General features: G+C 45.3%; 2 protein-coding genes across 7 annotated transcripts; one reads left to right on the top strand and one right to left on the bottom strand.

The window, feature by feature from the left end:
- The first annotated feature begins 130 nt into the window (after window positions 1-130).
- Window positions 131-5347, top strand: LOC123410208 (uncharacterized CRM domain-containing protein At3g25440, chloroplastic). 6 transcript variants are annotated; one of them, XM_045103106.1, is made up of 7 exons: window positions 131-268; window positions 354-708; window positions 804-1205; window positions 1333-1571; window positions 1643-1947; window positions 2423-2712; window positions 4863-5347. In XM_045103106.1, the coding sequence occupies exons 1-4, from the start codon at window positions 195-197 to the stop codon at window positions 1522-1524; spliced, it is 1023 nt and encodes a 340-aa protein (XP_044959041.1). In that variant the 5' UTR covers window positions 131-194; the 3' UTR covers window positions 1525-1571; window positions 1643-1947; window positions 2423-2712; window positions 4863-5347. The 6 variants fall into 6 exon arrangements, with proteins under 6 accessions (XP_044959041.1, XP_044959045.1, XP_044959043.1 ...); XM_045103110.1 differs by lacking the exon at window positions 1643-1947 and having other exon boundaries at window positions 2434-2712; XM_045103108.1 differs by lacking the exon at window positions 1643-1947.
- A 234-nt stretch (window positions 5348-5581) lies between these two features.
- LOC123410207 (aspartyl protease family protein At5g10770-like) lies at window positions 5582-8828 on the bottom strand. The gene is made up of 2 exons (XM_045103105.1): window positions 8615-8828; window positions 5582-7154 (listed from the first exon to the last, which is right to left on the bottom strand). Exons 1-2 carry the CDS (start codon window positions 8709-8711, stop codon window positions 5872-5874), a joined length of 1380 nt encoding a protein of 459 aa, XP_044959040.1. The 5' UTR covers window positions 8712-8828; the 3' UTR covers window positions 5582-5871.
- Window positions 8829-21615: the final 12787 nt, after the last annotated feature.

Genomic DNA, 21615 nt, shown 5'->3' with positions numbered 1-21615 from the left:
TGATCGGACGGTGGACTAGTGTAATTTTGAGTTTCCGGCCAACGATCCCCGACCCGCGGTCCGCGTGGCCCATCATGGGCCCATCCAAGATTGACCAACCAGGCCCTGCTAGCCCAAACACACAAACTAACCCAGCTGGCCCTAACCAAACCCTCGGGTGTCCGGCGGCCGGAGCGCCTCACTGCTCGGTCGCCATGGCGTCCCTCGTGCCCCGGCTCCTCTCCCGCCGCCGGATCCTGCAACCCGCCGTCGCTCTATGCTCTCCATGGTTCGTCTCCAAATATCCTACTCCAGTAATGTTCCCATCGCCGTCCTGTATCTTAGGTTTGGTTCATCCATTTCCTCCTAACCAGCGATCCTTGGATGCGATTCCGCGGCGCAAGTTCCCCACGCCCCTGCCCGCTGTTCCGACCTTCCCTGGGGGGTGATGGACGCGGGGAACCTGCGGGGATATGCTGGTTTCTCTCGCCGGTGAGGCACGGGAGCACGGCGGTGACGCTGGACACGGGCGGCGGCTTTGCCCGCTTCTCGTTCGGAGATCCGGGCACGACGAAGCAGAATGGGGGGCAGGATCAGCCGCCAGCGGAGAAGAAGAAGAAGATGTCCAAGAAGTCCAAGGTCAACCAGCTCAAGTGGTTCCGCCTCAAGGCCAAAAAGAAGATGAAGTCGCCCAACCCCGAAGTCAGGATAAGATACAAGCTCGAAAAGGTCACTTCATTTTCAACATGTTATTACCTTTCGTATGTGGTTAAGAAGAAATGCTGAAATGTTGCATTGTCAATTTGTTTGTCATGTGGATTCAGGCCAAGAGGAAAGAAGAGTGGCTGATTGAGAAACTCAGGAAGTACGAGGCCCCGAGGGCTCCGGAGCCTGTTCACGACCCTGAGATTCTGACCGAGGAGGAGAAGTTTTATCTGAAACGGACTGGGGAGAAGAAAAAGAACTATGTTCCTGTTGGGAGGAGAGGGGTGTTTGGTGGTGTGGTTCTCAACATGCACCTCCACTGGAAGAAGCATGAGACTATGAAAGTGGTCTGCAAGCCCTGTCGGCCTGGGCAAGTGTACGAGTACGCGGAGGAGCTGGCGAGGCTCAGCAAAGGGACAGTCATTGATATTAAACCCAATAATACCATTATCTTTTATCGTGGGAAGAACTATGTGCAGCCAAAGGTTATGTCACCTCCTGATACTCTTTCTAAGCAGAAGGTAATCATCACTAGTCCTGTACCGACAAACCTGCTTGTTCTCATGCTACTCTTTTTCTATCTGAGCATACTACCTTTTAGTTGGTTCAGTTGACTTGACATCATGTATCTATACTCCATGTCCACAGGCCTTGGAGAAATATAGGTATGAACAGTCTCTTGAACATACCAGTAAATTTATTGAGCAGTTGGAACAGGAGCTTGAAGATTACCAGAAGCATGTTGCTTTATTTAAGAAGCGCGAGGGAGCTAATTCTGAGCAAATCAGTAATGAAGACTCTGCTGTTGATGACCTCACAACTAGCTCAGATACTGATTGAATCACCTTCTTCATCAATTGACATCTCATATTCTCTCCGCAATGAAGGTTTGAGAAGATCTCACCACCCGAAAAACTTATGTCATGTTTGTTTTTTCACTCTTCCAAATGTTTGGCAGGTGCAAGAGACGTTTGGTTGCGGCCACAGTTGCTGTGTATCACACTTCTCTAACATTGTATTTATACCCCACCTATCAATATCATAGATCTTTATTTACCCAAGTTTTGTCATAAGTGTGGCGACCAATTTGATCACCACAAAACTGCCACTTGGCATAACTGTTACACAAAAGTGAGGTAATTTGCGGGTGGCAGCCAAACATGCCCTTAGATGCAGCGCTTTATATTCATACTCAATTGAGAAGCCTGCCCTCAGATAGGGTGCAATGGAAATTAAACAGCTTGCTTCAATGCTTGGAATCAGGTATTAAAAGAGTGGTAGCATATTCATGAGTATATGTTTGAAATTACTAGCCCGGGTAGTTGGTAGGTACTTGGTACGAATGTTCTTTGTTTGTGTCTTGATGTGGTCTTGGATTTGATACATTCAATTAATGAAAGATCTGTTACTTGAAGATCAATGTTGTCAGCGTTTGATCTTCATAGGGCTGGTAGTGAGTAAAAAGCTTGTTCTGTTTTTGTTCAATATCTTATGGGTTTCAACTCTAGCCTACCCCAACTTGTTTGGGACTGAAAGGCTTTGTTTGTTTGTTTGTTGTTGTTGTTGTTGCTGCTGCTGCTGCTTTAATGCTAGAAATATTGGTCTGATTAGTTCCATTGCATTGTTTTTAGAATCCTAAGAATAAGTGGCCTTCTCTTTTAGAATCTCTTGTACATTGCCTTACCACCATCATCCTTCTATATTTTATAATTACATGTGACTTACAATTTTGTAATAGCCCTTGTGTAGGCGCTTCCTCATAAAATGGAAAAAGGGCCAACTAGTAGTTCAAGAGCTATTATACTGCTGGAGTACCCTATGAGGAATCAAGTACCATGAACATATTTATGGGATGGTCACATTGAAAGTTGGTAAAGTTTACTGTTTGAAGATTTAAGGTAGCAGTGGATGCTGATGGTGGAGGACATGAGTTGAACTTTGTGTGACAGATGGGCTTGCTTGTTGCTTCAATATTGAAAAATCAACTTTGGTTATCTGTTGCAAAGGAAGCCTCTCAAATGGAAACTGGTAAGCTCTTACCTGGATCTCAACGAGTAGACTAACGTAACATACATAAGATTGATGTTTTCAGATAAGAATTTACTTTTGTAAGCTCAGTTACTATACCAGCGGTTAAGTCAAGATAATGTCAAATGAAGAAATCATGGTTTTACAGTAGCGAACTTATATAGTTCATACTTCATACCATGTTACTCATCAGAAACATTTTGCTCTACTTATTGTTTTCCTTATGGTTGCCGTGAATGGGTTCAGCCCTAATGTCGAGACAGTCAACCTTTTGAATTTGGTTTATCTTCTTACTACTCACCAGCCCTTTTTAATATTTCACATTTGATCGAATGCTTGATTTTGCAACTATATTTTCCAAAGATAGATTCAAATTGATGATCTCCCGACTTCCAGCAATGGATGTGTCACCTAGGGGAATACTGACTTATGGCCCCCAAAAGGAAATGGAGTTATTGCTTGACTTCTTCACTTTATGATACTAGTCAAGTGGAGGACTATACATAACTAGTGAAATGCCCACGCTTTCCAATTGATAAAGAATTATAACCAAGCGTGGCATGCTATCGCTGTCGACTCAATGTTAAGTGGCCATACCTGTTTTGCCATATCTTTCTTGGAGATTTATTGTGGATGAGTTTTATTCTATTTGAGTTAGTTGTTAGAGATTCCTTTTTTGACGGTGGAAAAAAGGATGTGATATGTGTGGTCTAAATGGGAGTTCCTACTTAAAAAAATGTTTTTTGGAAGTGGCACAAGCAACGGTTGTTTCTTGCGTACGGTGTAGAACATATGAATGAGATGAAAGGAAGAAGGTGGAATACATGGAGTCACAAGCAGGGCCATGACTTTGATGATCATAGCAATTTGTACTCGGGTTTCTCTCCATGGCAGTGTTTTCCATAAAAGTGCTCATACACATAAAACTTGAACATGGTCTCTACGCCGACTACTCCTACATTCTAAAGAAATCTGACCATGATCTCTACTCCTACTGTCCTACATCATGAGTACATCACTTGCTCCTACACTCATGAGCACACAATTACCTGTGCCGTTATCACCTTGCACATCCTCTTTGTCCACCCTCTGGTCTCACCACCTCCATGTCCAAGCCCACTGCTCTCACAACCTTCATCTCTCCACTCCCACTACCCTCACCTCCTTCATCTTAGCCATGTGGCTCATCATTCATGTCCAGGCCTACGGTGGTTTGGTCAGTGTTCACGCCATGCCCGCGGCCTTTAAGACCGGAGGCCGAAGTCTGCATCCGCTGCTTGAGTGGCTGAGGCATTGAGCACGGGAATATGCTCAGCCATGACCCATCAGTCTAAGCCTTTCAAGGCCCCAAGTCACATTCCTAAAATATGTTTAATGTGGAAACATCAGAAACTGAAACACCAACCAGCACATGTTTGTTGCTCTTTTCTTTTATTTTGTGCAGCCTTCACTGTATAACATAATACCATATAAAGAATCCAACAATAAGAAACTGAATATTATAAATTTTTCTTGTCAAGCCAGTTGCCTGGTGGGTACCACATAGAAGTGTGCCACTTTCATAGCTCACATGTCAATGTCGAAGAACCATTTCATATTATCCTATCTGTAGGCCATAGCCAACTCCAAGACAAAAGCAAACCCCAAAGCCATTTGGATGTCTTCCACACCGCTGCCATTACCCCACATGCAAGACTCATATGGTCCCTTTCAGCTGTCTTATGGTGTATGCTGACGAACAATTTATGTTAGGCCCCAGCCATTGACATGAGCCCTTTACTAGTTGGCTCTGAATGATTCCTAGTCTCCATTTTTGGTTCTACTCCAAAAGATGATTAAATCGGTTCATCAGCAGCGAGATCTGTGGATCCCTAGAAAGCAATCACTCATCATGTAGAACTGGTCATCCTGCAGCATTTTACATCATCTACTCTCTGCGATACCATATGACGTTGATTGGTTGGCCATGTGTACTTTATGAACTATGAATTACTTCTGTGGATTTTGTCCGAAACCAATTCATATCGTATGACACGTAAAGAACATTCCTATAACATGTGTGCATAAATTTAGTTACAATTCGGAAGCTACTGTTTTTCTTATGAGGAACCACAATCTAGTGCCCGAAACTGATTGTACCCTTGTAACAGTGAAGACCTGGAGACGTAATGGATGCCCATTGGGGATTTCTTGACCACTGAAGAGATGATTTACAGACCGTTGAAATGAGAGCATACTGGTTATTCTATATGTAAAGCAGCATTTCTGGATCACACAAAGATGAATGTGCTGCTTCACAAACTTTTGGTTATAAATGGACGAAGTCCTTATCTGCACGTAAATGTAAACTAGCTGTACTTTTTCGTATAATTGGTGTTAATTTTTTTCTTATATGGACTTTATCAAGAAGATTGCAATTCTATTAGAAGAAGAGAATAACTCGGCCTAGTTATCAGTATCTTTGTTTTGCTGTCACTATCGATGTATGCATGTCGTGGCACTCTTGCCATCCATTTTGTGCAGCTCCCTCCACATTGAGAAGTACTTGTCATCCATCCATGTATCTCCGTTCACAAATATAAGATGTTCTAACTTTTTTCTGAATCAGATGTATATATAGACATGTTTTAGTGTATTTGTTTGCTCATGTCAGTTTGTATGTCGTTCATATTATAAAATATCCAAAACATCTTATATTTATGAATAGATGGAGTAGCAATTATTGAAGGCTGCAAAACATCCAAACCAATTGAAATCAGTTATTGGTGTCCTCTACCCCCTAGTTTGTCTCGATGTTTTGCATTTGTCATTTGTTGCAAAAATTTATGACAAGGAAACTGTTCGTCGAATGGAAGCGGGAAAACAACAATGAATCGTTGGAGAATGCGCATTATAACAAGTCATAAATTTACCATGTCCCAAATCTTAAGGCCATTGCAATACTTTTGTACATTTACAATACAGTGGTTGAAGCACTTGTACACAGAAAGACAAGAGCAAATACTCCAGTTGCCCTGCTTGTGCTTGACACAGTACTAGTATTTCGCATGCATCATTGCTTCATGACATTGTTTATCTTCTTCCGTGTAATTGTATTTGCATGTAGCTTGGCGTGCTCTCCTTTCATGCAATGCAATTGCGGTTCGTTTCATCCAGTCTTCAGCTGCAGCCGCCGGCCGCGAAGCCGATCCTGGACTGCGCGACGTCGTAGACGATGCTGAAGGTCTGCTGCTGCGTGTTCCCGATGATCGCCGTGCTGTCGGTGGCCGCGAACGCGAGGCACGTCGTGGACTCGTCCACGTCGATCAGCACGTTGCCTGGCGCCAGCTTGAGCGTCGCGCCTCCGGCGAACGCCATGTCCACGGCCGGCACGTGCAGCTCTGATGCCTGGCCTTTGAAGCACGTGTCCAGGATCGAGTACGCCGGCGCGCGGGGAGCCCCGCCCATGGCCGCACCCAGCGCCTTGCTCAGCGCCGTGTACACGGCCGTGGGCAGGCGCGTGATCACCGTGCCGGAGTCGATGATCGTGGGCAGGCTGCCGTACTCCGATGGCGACACGGCGAGCGTGCTCCCGGCGACGGACATGCTGGCGAGGCTGATGAAGTAGAGCGAAGCATCGAGCGAGCTGGACACCATGGGCGTGTACGAGTACTGTCCCGGATTGTACGGCCCGATGGACAGGTACCCGGTGGACGCCGAGGTCGGCAGGCAGTAGGAGAAGGAGTCGCCGAGGCTGGGCGCGAGCTGGTAGAGCAGCGACAGCTTGTTGCGCGCGAGGCCGATGAGCCCGGCCGACCGGCCGAAGAGGCCCTCGTTGTCCTGGCCGCAGCCGTAGTAGAAGCCGGGGAACCTGCCGGAGCCGAAGGAGACGGTGTCCCTGCTGAGGTACCCGATGGAGAAGGAGCTGTCCCCGTAGCTGGCCTGGTAGATGCAAACGCCGGAGGTGGAGCACGCCGACGGGTTGAGCGTGGCGGCCTGCAGCTCCCCGCACTGCGGCGCCGAGCACGGCACGGCGGCGTACGTGCCGGACGCGCGCGGGTTGTAGAGCGGGCCGGCCTGCCGGTGGCACGACACCACGCAGGGCGAGCACTGGAGCCACGTGAGCGACGACCCCGTGTCGACGACCATGGCGTAGGTGGTCGCCGGTGTGCCGAGACCCAGCTGGGTGACGTAGTTTCCCACGCCGACCGAAGCACCGGGCGCGAGAGGCACCGACGTGGCCATCGAGTCGGCCAGGTTGGGGACGCCGGTGCTCTGGCGGAGCGACGTCGGGCGGCTGGAGGGTGTCTTGGCAAGGCGCACGCTGAGGCGGGCGATGCGCGCATCGTCGTGGGCGATCACGGCGGAGAAGGGGAGGTCCGACGGCAGAGGCGCCGGCGAGCAGGGGCTCTGCGAGTGGTGCAGCGTCAGGTGCATGCCGGTGCCGTTCACGTGCTGAAAATCTGCATTAAACCATGGCATAGTTAGATTAGATATTACTCACGTCACTACTTTCACATGCTACCATTTGCTGGGATTAACTGGTAGTAGTGGTTTATAAAATTTCCATCTTTTTTTTTAGCTTAATAAAATTTCCATCTCTACTCTTGCACTCTTCACACACAGGGGATCATGAAGATTTGCCCCTGCATATGTTTTCTGACTACTCAACTCAATGTGGTTTGCTTTCAGATGGGGCTAGTCCGTCCGTCCAACCGATGATTGCTAGCCCCTGCATATTTTGGTGGCAGCGGACTGCACGTAATATTTGTACGCACACGACTATGACGCGTCGGGTTATTCATTCCAGCGACGTTTGGATATACGAGTAAGTTGGTACGGAGTCACGGTCTGCTGTTGACGTGGAGAATTACAAAACGAAAGGTATCATCAGCAGATTAGCAAACAAACAGGAGAATCTGGCTAATATTCTACGACGATGGATTTCGTCACAATCCTGTGATGTTCTTATCAATTAGTACTACACAACTTTGTAACGATATATACTGTACTAAAACCCTATTCATTTTGTCACCAGCTGCATTGAGAAATTGGCCGCCGAATCTCCTGCTTTTCTTTCTTCTCTCAACAAACGATGCTCCCATCCAATGGAGCACCAGTCGTTGCCATGTCCTCTCATCTGTCTCCACATCACAACTTTCAAGTCTTTATCAAATATATTGACAGGCTACCAATTTGTCCATGATTGTACCACCCAAAAGTTCAACGCCAGAGGAAACCCGTCAAACGGAGTAAACTGGATTGATTCGTCGACAGTTACGGGAAGGGAGAGTCAGGCTGCTTCACGCATTCGTGCCACCCTTGGAAAATAAGCAACGGTGCTTAGGAAAAGAGATGTCACTTGTAGCTTATTAGTGGTTGCTATCCCTGCTAATTATCTGCTTCGCTGGCTATCTGGCGCCTGAGTTTCTATAGAAATTTGCGTTATGAATTTGACATATTATACATGTTCTTGGAACGAAATGTATATGCTAATCTCTAGCAAAGTTGAAATCTGCTATACAATTCCATCTACCGCCACATCCTGTCTATCTAAGCTCTACAGCTCCAGAAGGACAAAGGACATAGGTATCGTTCTATAGCAAAGTTGAAATCTGCGATACAAACTGATTCTAAGATGGTTACGGAAGGATAATTCTGTGGACCTGACAATTGACACACCATCTACCGCCACATCCTTTCTTTCTAAGCTCTACAACTCGCTCCAGAAGGACAAAGGACTTAGGTATCTAGCCCTGATTCAACCATGAACCATCCATCCGTCTACTTATCATTGTACTGCGCAACAACAGGGTATCTGACGAGGTGACGATGATGAAACTGCAACAAGCTATAATTGATGGAGAACTTATTCGGGAAGAGATAAATATACTGCCAGTATTACTGAGTATCACGGGGATACCATTAGCTTGTGAGGGGCAGGCGCTGGTGATCTCCCTGGCAGGAGCCGCAAGAGGGAAGAGGAGAGAGCATGCGAGAAGAAGATGAAGCAACTCCATGGTGTTGCCGGCTAAAAGCTTCTGCTTCTTCTTGAGGACCTTCAGTGGGCTTTGTTCTTGTGGCCTCTATATAGTGTGTTTGAGTGGTTCATTGGAATCTTTCCGGTAGCTTTCAACGCATATGGTTTGTCACAATAGATACTTTTGAGTTTATCCACCCAAATGAATACTCTATTCTGAAGGGACACAAATTATTGTCTGTGGTGACGATGATCTGGGCGAAGTGATTACTGATTTACTCTATTGACGAGTACCGTGGCGTGGTTTCTCAAGCCCCCCTCTTTTTTTTAGTTAAACCAAAACTTTATTCATTAGAAATAACAGTTACATCGTTTGTGAGGAGCATTACAATTTCATTTAGAGGTTCCTCAAACCAATGATCGACTAAAGAAAATCTAACTAGTCTAGCAAGCTCATACGCTACTTTATTTGCTTCTCTATTACAATGTTCAAATCTAGTAATAATGAAATCACATACATAATGAAAACAATCATTGAAGATTACGACCACCGCACCGCTGATCGTCCTCCGCCCTACATAGTCTCAATCACCTCCAGGCTGTCCGAGTTAATAATAAGGCGATTACATCCTGCCCTTTAGGCCAATGATATGCCAAATTTTAGAGCTAATGCTTCCGCCGTCACAACGTCCTAGCCAATCTTCATATTCCCTCCAGCGATAAACCTTCTTTATCACCTCTCATAACTGCTCCCATCGTACCTCTAAGTAGGTCGTGGTCAAAAGAAGCGTCGACGTTAAGTTTTACAAAATCCCTAGGAGGACAAGACAACCCCCTTTTTCATAGAAATCTTGGGGGATCATGCATTGTCGAAATTTGATGTAAGGGCTAGGATCTCCATTGAAATCTGATGAGCATTCTCAGTTGCCTCCTTATGCACCAATTTTCGTCTTTCTCATCATAAATACCATGCTGAAACATCAATCATTTCCCGCATATTGTGATGGCCCATAATCCACAATTCTTGATCTGGCAGAAGTAGTAAGTACTCCACTACCGCCTCTCCTGCACGGTCGACCTCACAAGCTTTATCAATAATATTATCCATCCCTAGCCTTTTACAAACCTCCGTTGCTTTACTGCACAAGAAGATCATGTGCTTTATATCTCCCAACCCCTCTGAGCAAGTAGGACAAACGGGTGAGATCTTCATATGACTATTTGCGAGCGTAACCCGGCATGGAAGTGTGCCATGTATTGTACACCATATAAAGATTTTGACTTTTGCCGAATAGGATAACTTCCATATCTTAATCCAAATAGGATTGACTGTGGTTCGGCCCATCCCATTAAAATGTCTTAATTTACTTCTATACTGATGGTCCCACTCCATAGAGTAAGCAGACCGAACCGAGAACATACCATTTTTCGTATAACTCCAAGCAATGAAATTTGTCATATCATGTTGCGAGAGTGGTATTGAAAGGACTTGTTGTGCATGAATTGGCCACATAGTTTGTCTAATCAGGTCTCTTCATCCCAACTATTAGAGGTTGGATCAATAAGATCACCCGCCTTGGATGGCAGTTGTCTCTCTTAGGTATTACTATTTTCCTTGTTGCCCAATTTGGTATCTAGACATCTTCCTAAATGTTGATATTTTGTCCAGTCCCCAGTCACCAAATATAGCCACGTTTTAGAGAATTTATGCATTCCATAATACTTTGCCATGTAAGGAAGAGCCTTTCTTCAGCTTGGTGTTCAAAAATTCACCATCAGGATGGTATTTAACCCTTAAGATGGTAGCACACAAGGAATCGGGCTTATCAAGAAGGCACCACGCCTGTTTGGCGAGCAATGCAAGTTAAAGAAGTGAAAATCACGAAATCCCATGCCTCCTTTATTTTTAGGTACGCGCATTTTCCACGAGGCCATCCAATGCATCCTTCTCTGGTTCTCCTCATCTCCCCACCAGAAATGCGCTATCGCGTTAATGATTCATTTACATCTTTCTAGGAATTTTGAAGACCGACCTTGCATAGGTGGGTATGGCTTGGACAACAGATTTAAGCAGGATCTCCTTCCCCCGACAAATAGTAACTTTTCCTTCCAACCACTAATTTTCTTAAAAAATTGTTCAATAAAAAAATGGAAACAATTTGTTTCTATCTAATCCCGCATTTGCTGGAAGACCTAAATATTTATCATTGAGGGCCTCAATCATTATATTCAGCATTGTACACATTTGTTCTTTAGTCTCACTGGTGCAGGGACGTGTTATACAAAGGGTTTTTAATCCTTTTTCACGACACGGAAAAATCGTCGGTGATGGTGACCAATGAGCGCAAACGTTTGGAAAAACTAAGCGTATGGGATGTCTGCATGTATCACAAACCAGAGTCATCGGTCAACTGTTTGAGATTAGTCATACTTTCCATACGGCTCATCTTTGCTACTCGTGTGAAATCACATTACCATCACAGACGCTACTTTGTGTTATATCGTTTCCGATGCGTGCCACATCACAAACAGTTCATAATTGCAAATCGTGTAGGATAAGGAGTATATCACAAACACACACATTTTCTGACCCGTTAGTGATTTATAACTAAGAAGATAATTTAACCGTCGTACGAGCATCGAATGAGTTTAAGAAACATCTGAATGTCGTACTCATGTCGGACAGGATAAATATCGCACGCCTAATTTTGTGGTGCAACGTTTACAATGTGCGTCACAAACAATTTATAATTGTGAACTGTGTGCGATAGAGATTCTATCACCAACACTGAATTTGGTTGCACCGTTTGCGATATTGTCTTTCATCACACATGTTTGCAAACCACAATTGAATTCATGGTAGCACATGTTTTCTATCTATGAAACCTGCGGGTCATGAGGTATTTCACAAACATTGAGATTTACAAACCGTGTGCGGCGTAATGACCCACAGAGAATCTTTTTCTATTTTAATCGCCGCAATTTAAAATTATACATAATTTGAATTTAAACATAGGGAATAGCTTTTTACATATCGTCATATCCATAGACAGATAGGTTCAACAACTAATGCATTATTCGATTCATACGTACAAAGTTCAAGAATTACGTCAATAAGAGAATTACATAAGCACCAAATAAAGAATGATGATGAATGACGGTTGAATACTTGTATTAAAGACGGTGAAGAAAGAGGAAAAAGATATCTGGGTTGCTGTAAAAGGTAAAGCGGAATGCTAGTAGTGTACCCTCCTTCATTTTGAATGCACACACGACTCTAGCCCATCTTTCAATATCTTCATGAGGACTTTCAAATAGTCATTGTAATCTGGTATAAATACATGTACATTTGCATGTCCAACAATCATATAGTTTTAGAGGTGGTCTTGAGTAAACTACGTTGAGAACCACTCTAAAGGAAAAAAGATACAGACATTGTCAGCTAACAACTCATTACGGGTAGTAAAAAGGCTATATAGTTCTGAGTTCATATACTGTAGATCACTGTTGCTTGAACAAAGTGTAAATAAATAGTTTAATTGCCACATTTTGGCTCATTGTCCTAACAATCTTTATTACTTACCTCGCACGATGCTAGTTCATGAATATCTCATTGCCCCATACGCAAAAAGGGCCTAAACGCGGATATTTATGAGTGACATATTGAAAGGACCGATATGGTTGACAAGAGGGGGGTGAATAGGAAACTAAGAATTTTTAAGCTTTTCTTAAACATATTAATATTAGCAACAAATATGTTGTCTAGATATGCAACTAATGTGAGCAACCTATATGATGCTAGCAACAAGAATAACAAGTTAGTAACAAATACAAGTAAAGGTAAGAAGTAACCACAAGTGGAACCGATGAAGACGAGGATGTGTTTCCAAAGTTCCTTCCCTTTGAGGGGAAGGACGTCTCCGTTGGAGCGGCGTGGAGGTACAATGCTCCCCAAGATGCCACTGAGGCTACCGTATTCTCCTCACGCCTCCACACAATGCGAGGTTCCGTGATTCAACTAGTGGTGCCCTTGAAGGCGGCGACCGGACCTTTACAAACAAGGTTGGGGCAATATCCACAACTGAATTGGAGGCTCCCAACGAGACCACGAAGCTTCACCACAATGGAATATGGCTTTAAGGTGACCTCAACCGTCTAGGATGCTCAAACACCCAAGAGTAACAAGATCCGTGAGGGATTGGTGGGGGGGATCAAATTTCTTTTGGTGGAAGTGTAGATCAACGCCCTCTCAAGCAAACCCTAGAGTATCAACAACTTTTGTTGGCTAGGCAAAGAGATCGGGCGAAAATGGAGCTTGGAGCAACAATGGAGCGTAGGGTTGGGAAAGGTAAAGTTCTGTGGGAAGAAGAACCCCTTTATATAGTGGGGGAACGAATCCAACCGTTACCCACTTTCTCTGCCCACACCAGAGCAGTACAACCGCTCTAGGGAGCGACACTACCGATGATAAGAGTTAGTACCGATCCAGAGAGGGGCGGTACTACCGATGTGGTAGAGGGCGACAACCAGAGAGGAAGGCAGGGGTCGGTAGTACGGCCGGAGCGGTACTACTGCTGCCAGGAGCGGTACTACTGCTCATAAGAGGTAGTACCGCCTCATATATCCGCTCGGGATATGCTGCAGGCCTGGGCGATAAGTACCGAGGGTTTCTGGCGCGATAGTAACAAGCGGTACTACCGCCCACTGGGCGGTACTACCGTCCTGCACTACCGCTCCAGAAACCGCTCAGTCTGACACGAAAAGTGTCGAGACCCATGGGCAATGTCACTAGCCAGCGGAACTAGCTAGGCCACTTCCGCCCTGGAGTGGTACTACCGCCGGCCTGGGTGGTACTATCGATGATAAGAGGTAGTACTGCTCACCAGAGCGGTACTACCACTTGGATCTTTCTAGGTTGGATAGGGCAAGGAAGGATGCTCCATTGAGGCGACAAAGAGGGTCTGAAGGAATGTGCACGTGATGATTCCACCCAGACCTTTCTGAAGTGGACCCCCTGTTAATAGTAAGGCCTTTCTTACGACTGAAGTCCACCGACAACGAAACATAAGAGAGAAATCCGTCTTCATATCAATACACCGAGGGGCATGAATCGTCTTTGTGCTAAATGAAGAAATACCTGAAAGGCTTAGTGCACACGATTAGTCTGCAAACGCATGGCCATCAATCACCAAAATCACTAGGGTAGAAATATGACCTTGCACATATGTACCTACAAGCAACAAGTAATATTAGAAGGTAAACTGCAATTGCACAATGATGTAGTACAATACCCTCTCTGAACCATTATATACGATATAATTACATCAAATATACTAACATATTGGATGTATTAACATCTTATATTATGGGCGGAGGGAGTATAACATGGGAAACAAATATAGCCATGGGAACCAAAAACCAAAATAGACATATGCTCACTACAACATGCTTAACAACAACCAAATATATTCATTCATAATGTTATTGTTGAGATTGCATAGAACAAAGATTGTACTTAAACATCAAATTGTATAATTGAACATCACAGAGTGAAATAAAACAAGCAAACTATGCAAGGAAAAACAGAATGGTGGGATGGGATGCTTTCTAGGGCCATTGAACTTGTATTGATCAAATTGTACTGCACATTGTGACTAACCAAATAAACAAGGCATACTACAAACAAACAAATATAGCAATTGAAATTGGAGAAATGCTAACCAGAAACAACCAAAAACTTTAAAGGAGGCATATGCTCACTGCAACAGACTTAACATCAACCAAATAGTCATTCATATCGGTATTGTTGAAAATGGTAGAACATACCATGTGTCTAAACACCAAATTGTATGATTGAACATCACATTATGGGAAAACTGAAATAACCAGGGGCGTGTTAACTACACCAACTTTAACAGGAGCCAAGTGTATGATTGAACAACTAAATCTAGCAATTGAAACTGGATATATGTTCACTACAAACAACCAAAAATAGCTAAACAATGTATATGTTCACTATAGACAATCAAACATATGCATTCGTGGAATTGAACTGAATAATTCATACTCCATCATATCAAATTGCACTTTTGAACATTACATTTTGCATGACTGAAAATGTTTAACACATCATGGTCAAAACCTAGCATGGCAACATCTATAAGCACGATCATATAAAGTTTACCCCCTTTGAGGAGGCACGACAAACAAATCATGGATTTCCTCATTTTTCACATATGGGATCATTCCCCTTGAAAGAGCCCGGAAGGTGGTTGCGCACCGTGCATTCCCTCTCCCTGTTGCCGCAGCTTGGCTCCTTCCCTTTAGAAGAGAACGGGTGCAACGTGCCCTCCTTGATGTCGTGGATGGGCTATTTCCCCTTGGAAGAGACTGATAGGGCACCCTTGTCATCGTTGTTGGTATCAGTGAGGCATGACTTGGCAGTTGACGATGCCGGGACACCGCCATGGAACGCGACCTTCAATAATGAAGGAAAATTTCTGAAAACAAAGCAGAGTAGATCAGTGGTGGGTCCATGGAGGAGATCCACAGGGGTTAAACCCGAGGGGTGCGGGTGCGCGAGTTAACCTGTGGGATAGCCCGCATCAAACCGTCGCTGTCGACGAGCTCGATGTTGTAGCCGACTGTTGTGACATATAGACATGTGTGAGAGCCCAAACCCTTGTGATGGATCTTCATGAGGACAGCCGGGTCTGGCGGCGGTGGCGGTGAGCTAGCTAGGGTTCCAGCGAGTGAGGAGTAGTGTGTGTGTGAGAGAGAGAGAGAGAACGGAGGTTTTCCTTTTCTTTTTTGATGTAATCTGACCAAAGTTTCTGTGGTGGTGGTGGGGGTGAGGTAGTGTTTGAGGAAATGTCGCGGCTACTGAAAATTTTACTAGGCGGGAGTGTAATGCCGGGATGCCGGAGCTACTGAAAATTTAGATTACGGGACTAAGCAACACGGCCCGCGCGGGAGCAACAAACATCACACACTGCCCAAGCATAATAAGTGTGTGTTGTCACACTGGAAAAACCCGCAAAACCGCCATTTTTCAAATCGCTCATGGCGGTAGATATTTTTGAGATTGTGAGGGAGATCCCATGGAGCCCAATCGTGTGACAGTGCTGATGTGATAGGGCATGGCCGTGGCACATGGGTAGTCGGATGAATGGTGTCTGCTGAGTGTACAACTGCAAACGACCGTTTTTTTGAATTGTCTGCTTTCTGCTCCTATAATAATAATATAAATGAGCATTTCGCCAAAGCAATGCAGGAAATAAGTCACATCACAAACACATATGCATGTGGAACAAAAATATGTATGCAAAGGGTGGTTTTATATGTTCAAATACCCAATGCGCAACTTTGATGTGGCACATGTCTCGTGTGCTGCCACATTGTGTCGGCGAGAGGGAATCCTACCTACGAATACATGCCCCTAACTAGGTCTCGTGTCTTACCCTACCGTAACACGAAAAATGAAACCTACATGAATCCAGCATGGTCAAACCACCCTCGTCTCACTTCTGGTCGAAGGTGGACGGTGGCACATGCACCTCGCAACACGGACATTCATAACCCCATCGAGCTTCATGACATACGTCCGCATTATAGCCCCCCCCCACAGAGATAGATAGATAGATAGAGAGAGAGAGAGAGAGAGAGAGAATTTGAGATCTGTTGGAGGGCATCTCACTAAGACTTACTCTAACACGTACCAAAGAATCAACCTTGGTCAAACCTCTCTCGCTGTCAATCAAAGTGATGGACGTCCACCAAGGCCCACGAATGGTGTGTGACGCCCATAACCACGCGGTGGAGTGTTCGAAGACAGCCATCACATGCATGTGGCACACATATGTACATAATTGTTGTTTTGTGTTTAATTAATTAATATATGTATACCCGATACGCAAGTTTGATGGCACATGCTTTGGAACCAAAAAGCCCCCTCCCCCCCCCACACACAAGAGCGAGGGTTCATGGCGCGAATAGCTGGTCTGTCGAGTTCTGATGGGAATGATTCACGCGTACGTATCCGTGTGCTCAGACTTTCATAATTAATTTGGAAACTCATTGACCTAATATATATATATATATACCATAACACAAACCAAGAAGAATCCACCATGGTAACCACTCTCTCTTTGTCAGTCAGTGTGACGGACATCCATGCGAGCCCATTAATGGATTCCCATCGACAACCTCATGAGGGAATGTCTGAAGAAAACCATTGTCTAAGCGTGGATCAACATATGTATGGAAATGTTGTGTCATGTTTAAATACCCAACACACAAATTTTGATGTGGCACTCTTGCTAATCACAAAGTCCCCACAGGGAGCGAGGTTCACGACACATATATTGTATATATATGCCCCCAATTCAAGCCGACGGGAGGCATTCATGGGTACACATGCGCTCAAATTATACCAAGTAATAATCTCACACCATGACCTATCGTAAACACAAACCAAAAAAGAATCCATAGTAATTAATCTCTCTTGTTGCGGTCAAAGTGATGGACCACACACGAGGCCACAGATGGAAGCGACACTCATAACTGCGCGAGGGGGTGATGTGCAACGATAATCACCGCCTCCATCCCATCCTAACATATGTACGAAGGTGACGTGTGATGTTTTGAATACCCAATGCACAGCTTTGACGTGTCACCTTGCAAACCGCCCCCTCCCAGAGGTGCATGGTGTGTACACTTACGTGTAGCCGGTGTGAGAGCACGTGTATACATGCTCTTAAACTTTCGTGTGGAATATCACCATGATTTACACCAAAACACATACCAAGACGAATATAGCTTTGATCAAACCCACTGTTGGATATATGCCTTAGAGGCAATCATGTATGAAGTTTATGAACAAAGATAGTCCTTGGACATTGTCAATGGTGTGTATCAACAAGTACGTGACTTGTTTGTAAGACTATGCATTGTATGATGACTGTCCTAAAAGGATCCTAATCGAAAGGGTTGTGTGGATGTACAACCATTTATATTAGCATATGACACGACAGATGGTTCGGTCTCACTAACCATGTAGCATTGGATGCTAGATGGATAATATGGACTCAGAAAGATCTTGTTGGATTCGACATCTTGGATCTGAGTCAAGATAAGGTCTGACTTGGACAGACCCAACTAAGAGATGAAGCGGTAGGTCATCTGTGAGTCTCTATACAACATACATTATGTGTCCTAAGATCTAAGACAGTACATGTACTAGGGATGGTGACAGACTTGCTTTGGGCCGATCAAATGCTACTCCGTGACTGGGTAATTACAAAGGTTGGTTTCAGACTTGTCCAGACCCATGCTCCGAGACATGGTCGAGCAAGATGGGATTTATCCTTCCGACCAGGAGAGATATACTCTGGGCCCCTCGGGTGATCTGACGTGGATAAGCATGGCCATGCGATGAGGGTTATGAGATAATCCGAATGTTGGTCGGATTCACCGGAACGAGAAAGAGGTTGTACTGCAACAAGGATGACCATCTCACCTTGTGCACGACAACATATATCGTGTGGCAAAGGGAACCAAAGTATGAAGTACACGTTCGCCTAACCAGCTTCATCGGACACTTGGAGTCGGCACGCTTTTCTAGAGGTTGCTACCGACTAGATGAGTCGGATGTGGTCTGACTCGCGACCTAGTGAACGAGAACCTAAGGGGTCGCGCGCTTAAGGGGAGGAACACATGGGCTTTAGGATCCGTGCGAGGCCCAAGAGTTGAGCCTGCGCCATATGCCTATATATAGTGGAGGTGCGACACACTTAATGAGTTGATCGCTTTACATGTGTTGAAACTAGCCACTTCCACCAGCTGTCGACTGTGTGATCGGACCTAGCAGTCCGCTGCACGGTGTTCCTCCTGCACACGCGGATACCGTTAGAGGCGGTGCACATGCGCCACTCCAGCAACCTGTACGTGGGATCCGGCGACCGACTGTTCGAGGGAGAGGATCCGGTGACCGACTGTTGAGGAAGATCGGACGAGGAGGAGACAGACCACGCAGACATGCTACGAAAATTCTACTTCCGCTCCATGGCACTACGCGTCTAGTGGTACCAACATGTGATCCATATCTGTAGCATGTTCTTGGTTGTTCTGCGCGTAGGAAATTTTCAATTCGCATGCGATGCACCTACGGTAGAACCCGACAGTGGTATCAGAGCCTCTTCTATAGGATTTCGTTTTAGATCGGATGCATATTTGATATGTGGAGGCGGCAGATGAGATCTGTCGTCGTTCTTGAGATCGGCTATTGTAGGATCCGAAGTATATCTAGAGGGGGTGATTAGACTACTTGACCAAATAAACACTTAGCCCTTTCCCAATTTTAGTTGTGGGCCAGTTTTAGCAATTGTAACTAGTCAAGCACACCGTCCACATGCATATCTAAGAGTCTATTGCAGCGGAAAGCAATGACATGCAAAAGTAAGTAGAGGGTAGGGATAGGTAGATCAAACACAAAGGTTGATACGACAATTTTTGGCGTTGTTCCGATAGGTGGTGCTATCGTACGTCCACGTTAGTGGAGACTTCAACCCACGGAGGATAACGGTCGCGCGAGTCCATGGAGGGCTCAACCAACGGAGGGTCCACAAATAAGTGATGACCCACAAGTATAGGGGATTAATCGTAGTCCTTTCGATAAGTAAGAGTGTCGAACCCAACGAGTAGCAGAAGGCTCTAATAAACGGATTTCAGTAAGGTAATAACTGCAAGCACTGAAAGTAGTGGTAACGAGTGATTGTGTAGCGAGGTGAAACGTAGCGAGCAAAAAGTAACAAGTAACAAGTAGTAGCAACGGTGCAGCAAGTGGCCCAATCCCTTTTGTAGCAAGGGACAAGCCTGAACAAAGTCTTATAGGAGGAAAAACGCTCCCGAGGACACAAGGGAATTTCTGTCATGCTAGTTTCATCATGTTCATATGATTCGCGTTCGTTACTTTGATAGTTTGATATGTGGGTGGACCGGCGCTTGGGTACTTCCCTTACTTGGATAAGCATCCCACTTATGATTAACCTCTCTCGGAAGCATCCGCAACTACAAAAGAAGAATTAAGACAAAGTCTAACCATAGCATTAATCTAGTGGAGCCAAATCAGCCCCTCACGAAGCATCGCATAAACTGGGGTTTAAGCTTCTGTCACTCCAGCAACCCATCATCTACTTACTACTTCCCAATGCCTTCCTCTAGGCCCAAATATGGTGAAGTGTTATGTAGTCGACATTCACATAACACCACTAGAGGAAAAACAACATACATCATATCAAAATACCGAACGAATATCAAATTCACATGACTATTATCAGCATGACTTATCCCATATCCTCAAGAACAAATGTAACTACTCACAAGACATAATCATAATCATGACCAGAGGTGTAATGAATAGCATCAAGGATCTGAACATAAACTCTTCCACCAAGTAATCCAACAAGCATCAACTACGAAGAGTAATCAACACTACTAACAACCTTACAAGTACCAATCTGAGTTGCGAGACGAAGATTGGTTACAAGAGAAGAACTAGGGATTGGAGAGGACATGGTGCCGATGAAGATGTTGATGAAGATGCCTCCCCTCCGACGAGAGGGGTGTTGGTGATGACGATGGCAACGATTTCCCCCTCCGGGAGGGAAATTTCCCCGGCAGGATCGTCCTGCCGGAGCTCTAGATTGGATCTACTCAAGTTCCGCCCCGTGGCGGCGGCGAAACCACGAAAAAGCTCCCGTATGATTTTTTCCAGATCAGGATGCATCATATAGAAAAAAAGGGGGGCTTGTGGGCCAGTGGGCTGCCCACAAGCCTTCCCTGCGCCACCAGGGGGTGGTGGCGGTGGGCAAGCTTGTGGGGCCCTGGTGGCCCCCCTCCGGTAGTTCTTTCCCCCAGTATTTTTAATATATTCCAGAAAAAATCCACGTAAATTTTTAGGGCATTTGGAGATGTGCAGAATAGTGGACTAGGATTTGCTCCTTTTCTAGTCCAGAATTCCAGCTGCCTGACTTCTCCCTCTTCAAATAATCCTTGCAAAATACGAGAGAAAAGGCATAAATATGATACAACAAGTAATATAACAGCCCAAGAAGCAATAAATATCAACATGAAAGCATGATGCAAAATGGACGTATCAACTCCCCCAACCTTAGACCTCGCTTGTCCTCAAGCGAAAACCAAGTTCCATAAACATGTCCACATGTTTGGGGACGAAGTGTTGGGGAACGTCGCATGGGAAACAAAAATTTTCCTACGCGCACGAGGACCTATCATGGTGATGTCCATCTACGAGAGGGGATTTCCGATCTACGTACCCTTGTAGATCGCACAACAGAAGCGTTAAGAAACGCGGTTGATGTAGGGGAACGTCCTCACGTCCCTCGATCCGCCCCGCGAACCGTCCCACGAACCGTCCCGCGATCCGTCCCACGATCCGCTCCGATCTAGTGCCGAACGGACGGCACCTCCGCGTTCAGCACACGTACAGCTTGACGATGATCTCGGCCTTCTTGATCCAGCAAGAGAGAAGGAGAGGTAGATGAGTTCTCCGGCAGCGTGACGGCACTCCGGAGGTTGGTGGTGATCTAATCTCAGCAGGGCTCCGCCCGAGCTCCGCAGAAACGCGATCTAGAGGTAAAACCGTGGAGGTATGTGGTCGGGCTGTCGTGGCAAAAGTTGTCTCAAATCATCCCTAAAACCCCACTATATATAGGAGGGAGGGAGGGGAGGAGGCAGCCTCAAAACCTAAAGGTTTGGCCGAAATTGGAGGTGGAGGAGTCCTACTCCAATCCTACTTGGAGTAGGATTCCACCTTCCCACTTGGAAACTCTTTCCACCTTGTGTTTTTTCCTTCTCAAACCTTATGGGCCTTAGTGGGAACTTATTCCAGCCCACTAGGGGCTGGTTTATCTCTTCCCATAGCC

The sequence above is a fragment of the Hordeum vulgare genome, chromosome 7H, assembly GCF_904849725.1.
Source record: "Hordeum vulgare subsp. vulgare chromosome 7H, MorexV3_pseudomolecules_assembly, whole genome shotgun sequence".
NCBI lineage: Eukaryota > Viridiplantae > Streptophyta > Magnoliopsida > Poales > Poaceae > Hordeum > Hordeum vulgare.
The sequence above is the reverse complement of the archived record's forward strand: the minus strand, read 5'-3'. Positions and strand labels throughout refer to the sequence as shown.